General features: G+C 42.5%; 1 protein-coding gene across 2 annotated transcripts in view; it reads right to left on the bottom strand.

Annotated features, from left to right (window-relative positions):
- LOC142768849 (uncharacterized) overlaps positions 1–7370 on the bottom strand; it is a 13616-nt gene extending 6246 nt beyond the window's left edge. Inside the window, exons 1-2 of one of the 2 annotated variants that reach the window (XM_075871232.1) lie at positions 6962–7370; positions 2434–2569 (exon numbers count right to left, since the gene is read on the bottom strand). In XM_075871232.1, the coding sequence (XP_075727347.1) occupies positions 2434–2445 (12 nt within the window). In that variant the 5' untranslated portion in view covers positions 2446–2569; positions 6962–7370. Of the gene's footprint in view, positions 1–2433; positions 2570–3018; positions 3591–6961 lie in introns of those variants that run through there. The other variant, XM_075871237.1, reaches the window with a different exon arrangement.
- Positions 7371–9430: the final 2060 nt, after the last annotated feature.

Below are 9430 nucleotides of genomic sequence, written 5' to 3'. Positions count from 1 at the left end.
ACACAGTGTGAGAGGCATGACTCGAAAGGAACCCGTAACTTCGTACGCAGAGAGTCGTGCTGAAGCCGAGTTTTCGAATTTCCCGCAGATCTACGGCGCGTTGTCGTTCGCGTAGGTGGCTTCAATAACTTCGGGGTTTTCTCGCAGCCACCGTTGCCCTTCCCGTTCTACTGTATACTCTATCATTTCGCGTACTGCTGGCGCATTCTGCTCAGACCCTTTAGTCAAGCTTAAAGATGGGGCTGTGGTGTTTATCACTGGGTTAATCCAGATGGTTTATTGAAAGTTTTTTTTTTAATTACTGGTTACGTCTGCCTAAAAAATCTTAAAGGATCATCAATAAACACCGTGGTTCAATATCTCCATTGAAGAAATAACTGCGCATGTGCACAATGTCAACATACCGCAGTAAGAATGGGCTGAATTGAGGGAGTAACAGGCGTCGGCTAGTTTCAGTTCCTCGCCCGTCTTTCTCACCCTTCTCATACACCGGACAGGCGTTGGCGTAGTCTTTTGTCGTAACTAGGCCGTCTTCGTAACGCGACGTCTGTGATTACGTAATCGTTGTGCAGACATCGCCAACGACCGAGCGAGGTTCCCCCGTGCACGCGTCATAACAGCGCGGGGAGGAAGCGTGGTGCGAGGAGTTCGAGGAACTGGCGAGGTATGCATACTTCACGTAACCGTTAAGTTACGAAGTAAGGAAAGCTAGTATTCTTTCCTCTACAGGTATATGAAATCCACTTACTAATCAATAGATGAAATGAAGGTTTTCATCCATATTTTCTCCATGGGTAGAGAGACACCTATACATCTCGTAGGCTTTCATTCTGCCAATAACACTTGCTCTGTAGTCTCACATACCCGCCCCCGGGTGTGTGCCACAGTTTTTTCTTTTTGAAAGTGTTTGACGACGGACGCGACGGGATCGTAACATTTTTCGTGTCATAACCAGCAAGTCGTATTTGGCAAGCCGTCGTAATCACCCGTACTAATTTTGATGTACCCCAAGTTAAGGGAGGAATCAAGACAGCACCGAGAAGTGGCTAGATAGATAGATAGATAGATAAATAGATAGATAGATAGATAGATAGATAGATAGATAGATAGATAGATAGATAGATAGATACCAAAAGTGCATGCAGTACGCAAAGAAATGCTTTGCATTTACAAACGAACCACCTTGCCAGACGAGCAGTGACTGTATGAATGTTGGATATCGTTGTAATCATTTCCAATGCCTTTAAGTTTATCTTCTACACGCATGCGCAGCTTCATTTTAAGAATTATGAAGTCGATTAGGGTCCAGTCCTACAAAAACAATTGAGAAGATTTACTGAGCTAGGTGTGTTTGGCACAAGTGGTAATTCCATAACAAATGTGGCTATATTCAACATTTTCTGCTACTTTCATAAAATGCTTGAAACACTCATGGTTGAAACACTATCATCAAGAGATTGATTGTGATGTGTGTTATCTTCGAACTCAAGAGGAAGCCCCACAGACAATTGGTAGCTTATCTGGAGTGTCCATCTAATACGTAAATGTGATATGGCTGACTCAGGGTACCAGATATTCGGACCTGCTTCCAGAAACCAGGCCTTCAAGAACATTTGTGACACATAAACGTTGCTGTTACAATTAGGCTTACTAAATTGTAGCCAGTTCACTGCCAAGCAAAAAGAAGATGGTGAAACAGAGTTTTATATCTGAAGGCATTTGTCTAATCTAGACTTCGCTTGCTACTTCATGTGGCACACAGGCAGAAATAGGAGGCTGTGGGATGGCCAAAGTATCGCATGCACAAACGTACACGAAGAAACCCGTTGGTGATTACAACCAACTTAGTTTTATTAAAGACTGTGTTAATAAGTTATAATGTAAGTCACCGGAGCAGCACGGCAAAATAAAAAGAGATGGCACCGTGGGGCTCGAGGCAGGTGTGAGCCATGGCGCCTATCCTGCGAGTTCTTATTGCAGAATTATTTTCAAGTTCTTTCCACTCTACATTTTATTTTTTCAACCTCACGTTTTTTCTGAATAGACAAAAGTTCAACTATTTTCGTGTAGTGTCAGCGCAACAGTTATTTAGGCTGCGTACATCATGATACCCCCAACCTTTAACAGCCCACAAAAATATTTTAGACCTAATGTTACTGCAGTCAAAATATTTCATTCACACAATATATGGTGTATTAGATATGGTTTATACAGACTCCGAAGTTCCTCAGCGTGACCGTGTAGTATGCGTCATCTTTTCGGTAAAATCAAACTTGAGTGCTTGCCTGTACTTGATCTGTGACCTCGAACTGCTTTGTTTACACAACGCATCAAGTAGTACCAAATTTGTGGTCTCACGCAGTCGTGTGTGCGTTCACTGTCCGTCTTTTAAGGGGGCATAATACCGATATATTTCGGTTTCCTCGTACGTACCTGCGCGTTCATGTTGTTGCTAGTGCTGCTGCTGCTCCCGCTGACAGAAAAGCGTGGTCGCCTTCTTGTCAGGCCGAGTGAGAGGATGCAAGGGTTCGCCGAGGTTCTTATATGACTCACGTTTTCCCATCTTCAGCTGTAGAGGAAAGCAACAGAGGTAGAAAACTTGTTGTATGACCTCGCAATTCATTAGTGACCGCCCACGCGGTATGTTTTATCACGCTGCACACTGGTGCAGCAGGGAAAGCACAAAGGCACCAATACCTTGACCTAAGTGGAATACTTATTTTTCTTTTTTTTCACAAACTGAGACACCAGTGCGTACTTTTTTCCTTAATCAACGAAGATTTCAGTGTTTGTGAACAAACCTTGCCATTCTCGCACGTCAACTGAAGCATACCGCAAGAGCGACAGGGGAATGAACTCGGCTTTTCTTAACACATTGTTCCAACGTTTTTTCTCCTGTTCATTTGTATTTCCTTCGTGTGACTGGGAGAAAATTAAAGACAAGTCTACAAAATATGTGAAGCTTTCTGTATACGTAATAATGCCTTTGTTAGCACGCGCTATTCTTCACTCACCTACCTATAGGTTGGGCGAGCTTGTTGCTGTCGTTGGCATTTGTGCGTTTTTTTTCTTTCCTAATCGAAACAAGCGGGGCTTTACGGCTCCTACGAAAGACAAGGCTTCGTTGGTTGTCGCCCCGCGGATAGAATGCCCGCGTTCTCTTTCGGGCACGCTGCATGACGCCAAGCAATTGTTCAGAACTACCGTCAATTTGGTTTTGCTTGTTCAGTCCCCCTTTGGTACATACGGCGCCACTCTGAATGCTTGCGATTGCACAGCTTTCGCGAGCATGAAAGGAATACCCTGCTTAGACTCCTGATCTCCTCCCTAACTGTTGTGAATTGTAAGTTCGAAATATAACGGCGTCATGTAACACCTTTGGTATTAAAACGAGCTGCGCAATGATAAAGTGACATTATTCAATGGCGCAGGGGCCAAGTGTGGCCAAAGCTTCTCATGACCGGGCTTCGTTATGCAGAAAATGTTACCCTAGGTACCATCAATAATCTATAATGCAAAAACGGAGCACACTTTACGAAGCTTGCCAGAAGCAACGCGAGGCACTGAAGCTCAGAATATGGTGATACACCGGTTTTACAGGCACGCTGTACGCAACAGTGGATGAAGGTAATTTGATGCTGGAACCACTATTAAAAGCGAATTATTTTTTAATGAACTGCCAGTACTTTGGGTGATTATGCGTTTCTATCTATCTATCTATCTATCTATCTATCTATCTATCTATCTATCTATCTATCTATCTATCTATCTATCTATCTATCTATCTATCTATCTATCTATCTATCTATCTATCTATCTATCTATCTATCTATCTATCTATCTATCTATCTATCTATCTATCTATCTATCTATCTATCTATCTATCTATCTATCTATCTATCTATCTATCTATCTATCTATCTATCTATCTATCTATCTATCTATCTATCTATCTATCTGTCTGTCTGTCTGTCTGTCTGTCTGTCTGTCTGTCTGTCTGTCTGTCTGTCTGTCTGTCTGTCTGTCTGTCTGTCTGTCTGTCTGTCTGTCTGTCTGTCTGTCTGTCTGTCTGTCTGTCTGTCTATCTATCTATCTATCTATCTATCTATCTATCTATCTATCTATCTATCTATCTATCTATCTATCTATCTATCTATCTATCTATCTATCTATCTATCTATCTATCTATCTATCTATCTATCTATCTATCTATCTATCTATCTATCTATCTATCTATCTATCTATCTATCTATCTATCTATCTATCTATCTATCTATCTATCTATCTATCTATCTATCTATCTATCTATCTATCTATCTATCTATCTATCTATCTATCTATCTATCTATCTATCTATCTATCTATCTGTATGAAATGCCTGTCTTGTCATGACATAAATACCGTCGTCACTTTTTTGAAGCACGCCAGGTATATACCTATATTGAGCGCGAGGACATACTGTGGTGCCACCATGCGGAGTTTCACTCCACCATGCATGCGGAGTGAAAAGTAACAAAAAATGAATGGAAAATAACTGGACTTCCGGGCTATATCTTGACCCTCCGACAATTCAGAAAAACACGCACACTTTTTAATGTAATGACGGCAACTTCCCCCACTTGTTAACACCGACGTCCTATTTTAAAATATAAATAATTGGACTGGTTTCACATTCAATTTTTGTTGTGAACGAGGCTTCCGTGTGGTAACTGCAACATTCTGCTTTTATGCCAGCATTCATGGTCGATGCTAATTTTACCTCATGGGCTCGAAATAACGACCAGAACAGAGTAAGAGAGAGGTGACAGTGGCATAGCCAGCGGCCGTGACAGTGCTCTCACGTATACGTAGCGCTTTGTCGCACGCCGCCGGTAACTTTTACTGCAACTTTCCAGATTGTGTAGTCAGCAGGAGTCCACACACATGAAGCCAGAGCAAGACAACGTTGTTCACAAATGAAAACACCGCGAAGGCACGGTAAAAACAATGCATACAGCCGCCAGCTTTCGTTTGCCAGTTAGAGGCGAGATCACGTGATCCAACCATGCACGTCACAGCGGTTGCAGCGCTCGCGCTTCCAGTGGTGGGCCTCGCGCCCAATACCACAAGCTGTGCACGGGTGACAGGTAATGCGAAACGTTAAGGAGCACTAGAATCATCGTGCGCGCTGGCGCGCGAGTGGGTTTGTGAAGTTTTATTTTTTGTGCTTCACGGGCATTTGTAATTAGCAGATAAACACTAATAGCCAGCAGACAAAGTTCAAAACTGTTTAACCGGACGTTTAGTAAACCGGTCTTCAGCTTTCTAATTGAAATTTTTTATCCATATTTGTTCCTTCAAAAGTTAGTTAATTAAACAGTTATAATTAAACAATTATTTAGAACAGAAAAAATAGTCTTACTCCGAGCAATGGTGAGCAACATGCATTTGGTCGCATCGTAATTGCGTGTGGCGGCATATTTTTAAACTCTGGCTAAAGTTAGCTGAGGCACACTGTACATATTGAGGTTGTACTGAAGGATCGATGCCAAGCCAGCTGTCCATATCACGAACATGGTGCAATGTTTGCAGGGCTCTGCTTGTAGCAGACGTAGACACCATAACGCCGTAATCAAGAGATGAATCTGCGAGACCCTTATATATGCGCATATCGTACCTACATTCACTATCCCACCTTGACCGTGCTTGAACTTCACTAGATTAAGCGTTTTTGTCGGCGCAGCGCTTACAACGATGACACCAAGTGCGAGAGAAACTCGAAACATAAATAGATCTTTACTAGCACATTTTGAAGTTTTAATAAGTTAAAATATTTTTAGATAATTTGCTTTCATCATTTAATATTAGGAATGAGAGCTAGCTTCGAGTCTAAAGTAATGTGTAAGAATTTCTGCTCGGAGTCTAGAGATAGTCGTAAACGTGCACAGGGTCTTCATTGGTGGGAGCCAAACCGCAGAACCTCTGTCCCACCTTTATCTTCATCAGCATCTTAGTTCGTCTAGATATAAAAAAGAACTAAAAATAAAAAAGAAGCTTCTCAACGAACGCTACATCAAAGTGCTGCGTTGCTGTACTTCCCACAATTGCACGATTCAATATGGTCTCGCAGAGGTATAGGGTGAACTAAACATTCGTGAACTGCAAAATCGAGGGTCTTCAGCAGCCGTGGTCGCTAAAACTTGCACGTTCATAACGCTGCTGTTGATGCTTTGCGTGGTATAACATCACGCCCTTGAGTTCTGTTTACGACACAGTAAAAGTGAGTAAACCATCAAGTAGTACATCTGTCTTTTTCGTGCATGGCCGCAATTGCGCATCACCAACTAGAATGCTATAAACGGTCAACATCGGAGAGACAGTGCTTCCTAATAATCACAACCATAACACATATGTCCATATTAGAAAAACTACGTGTGGTACGAACGGATGTCGTGGGTCTTCTCTATATTCATAGGAACGGTGTTGTGAAAAAAAAACATTTGCTCACATTCAGGCTGTGCTGGTGATTGATCACTGGTGCTGTGTCATCGCGTAATACGATGGACAAACGTGACTGGCACAGCCTTGAAAAATTTAGCAATGTATCACATGAAATGTGATACGTTGCTCCCGAGATCGGCTATTGAAATAAGGTTGCAACACCGCATGTAGTAAAAGAAAACAAACAAGCAAAGAAGGCATAACGCAGCGTAAGGGACACAAAAAAAAATAATCTTGAACCAAGAAAAAGAAATCTCTGCGGTGTGCATTTTACAATTTCTCATTTTGCGGACACGTCGTGCAGCGTCACGTATCGTGCATCTGACGTTGTCGAAATTTCGAGCTTATACAACTTTCCGTCGAAAGAAACAGCTAAAGTACAGGCTCGCCTAAGGCAAGAAACAACAAATTGAGCTTCTTTCACTGATGAGCTATAAAATTCTCTATATTTAAAGGACACTAAAAAAACGTTGATACATACCGTGCGGCACGACTGGCAGAGTCTTGTGAGCGGAGCTTTCCATTCAGAGTCACCCTTCTTTACCCGCTGCTTGTTACCGCCTTTGTGATTTGCCTGCACGCAGCAGGCAGGCATCACAGAGCTGTACTCATCGAAGGTTGGCTTGATTCAAATAAAATAAAAAAAAAGATGAAGGCGTTGGGTGTGCGTAGGCGGAAGTGATTGAGAACATGTGTAACACAGTCGGTCAGCTGGAGAGAATGAGGTGCCCGGTGTAAAGAGAAAGCATACCGCAAAAGGAACAAGCCTAGCACGTGAGAGAGGAAAGAGCGCTGTTTGGCGCTGGGCTCTCGACGACCGTGCTTGTGTAGAGGTAATTGTACTAGTCGATCTGATGTGCAAAATATGCAATGCTTCAGGCCCTATAAAGGAACATTTTGAAACCACCATATAATTATTACAGACATCGCGGGGGAGGGCTCCAGAAATTTTGACTACCTGGGGTTCTTTAGCGCGCATTTAAATCTGAGCACACGGACCTACATCATTTTCGCCTCCATCGAAAATGCAGCCGCCGCAGCCGGGACCTATAAAGAAAGAGAGGGCCCAGAAGAAGGCACCTCGATTGCCACACATGATTCCTCCATTACGTTGCGCGTTAAGGGCAAACTAATAAATAAAATTAGTGACAACAAAATAGACACTGAGCAGGATTTAGCAAGAATGAGCAGTGCACTTGAAGTATGCATTTATTTAAAGCAAACAGCAAGGACAACAAAACTGTCAGCATCGATACCAATGCTATCACTCAACAGACCTGCAGGCTTATCATGCAAAATCTTTGGCATTGTAATCGTAGTTACACTCTATTTCGAGAGTAATACAAAGAGTAAAAAGTGACTGACACGGTATAGAGGTGGTGAAATAAACAGAAGCTTTAAGAGCAATTAGCCTTATAATTATGTTCGCCAATGACAAGGAAAGGCCGATGCAGAGGAGGGAATAACAACGGCTTCTATAAGAAACAAAGAAGATATATATTGATAGAAAAGCTTGTTATCCCTTCTTGTAGAAGTGGCTACTTCCAGGACATTTAAATTTTTGTATGTGGCTCAGCTTGAAAGACACTTATATGCGTTTTCTACGTGGTACACTTCGACACTTGAGAAATATGCCGAATGATTCATTATTGAATCAAATTCACGGTTTTGTCGTAAGCAAGGCTTAAACGTAGGGCTGCACAACCCTCCCCGCCCCCTCTCCCTTACTCGGCAAAGCAGCTTTAGCTCTGCGGCACCCATGTGAGAAGCACTGGGAACGATGTTTGGCAATTAATTGTCTGTGTGCGAAGTTATCTATTCAATTCTCCAAATAAAGATTTAATAGCAATTATGCACTCCATGAAGCGTCCGCAAAACTTAAAAGAAAGAAAAAAAAAACGATAGGCCGGCGTACAACACGCAACACAGTCAGAACGAAAGCTGGAAGAGCGGTCTTTCGAAGCATTTTCTAAGCACTCTTTGGGTAACTGCTACAAGCACACTCGCTGGATACCCACTACGCCCTAAATAATTATGATTTATTATGTAGTAGGCCAGCATTCATTATGTTATGCATGTGTCATTTTTCGGAGAAGCGTGGTATCCGCTACAGACATGCGAAGAATATTGTGCAGCATTTTGATCCACTGGCTGGTGACGATGAAGAATTATGCCTGAAGTGGGTGTGCGCCACAGTGAGTATAGGTGATCAAGAACAAGTTTTCTAATAGGCTGGGGCATTGGACGACTCAATCGTTACGCAATTCACATTGTGTGACGCCAGGTTGTTCGTTTGATGTTCTAAAGCTCTTTATTACTCATATTAACGCGGTTCCTTTCCGGCCATCGAGCCTGCCTAAGGCCAGCTTTGAAATGAGTTTCAGGAGCCAGCGTAGCTCAGTGGTGGAATACTGGGCTGGCACGCAGTGGGCCCGGGTTCGAATCCCATTGTGTCCTTGGTGTTTTTTATTTATTAAGCTTTTTCTGCTTATTTCTTGCGATACTGGTTACGGACACCGGCGCTGCACGTGACCCGTGTTCTGATCCCATAACAGCTTCCGGTGTAAAAAAACAGGTATTGCCATACAACTGAGTGTCATTGCCGAAACAATGGTAACCGCTCCGTTCGGCTGTGCCCTTTTTGGCACCACAGAACCTTAGTGAAAGTACCTGTTCGTGATTGAGTGAATGTTCATCTTGGTTTCTATAGCGCATACTCACAAAGAGGCTTAAAAAATCGACGCATGATCTGTCCTTGAACAGGTTTGAGCACCTCAGCATAGATAGTCATTTTTCTTTCTGAATGAAAAAAAAATTTCGACAGATTCCACGTACCCCGAGAATCAATGTTATGCGCGGCATTCGGAGGGAACGTGAATATGTTGTAGTTTTTTTATTTTAAAGGAAACTTTATGAAGTGACGATGATGATAAGTACAAATGTTTTACGC

The sequence above is a fragment of the Rhipicephalus microplus genome, chromosome 1 (assembly GCF_043290135.1).
Source record: "Rhipicephalus microplus isolate Deutch F79 chromosome 1, USDA_Rmic, whole genome shotgun sequence".
Taxonomy (NCBI): Eukaryota; Metazoa; Arthropoda; class Arachnida; order Ixodida; family Ixodidae; genus Rhipicephalus; species Rhipicephalus microplus.
This window is presented reverse-complemented; position numbering and strand designations above follow the sequence as displayed.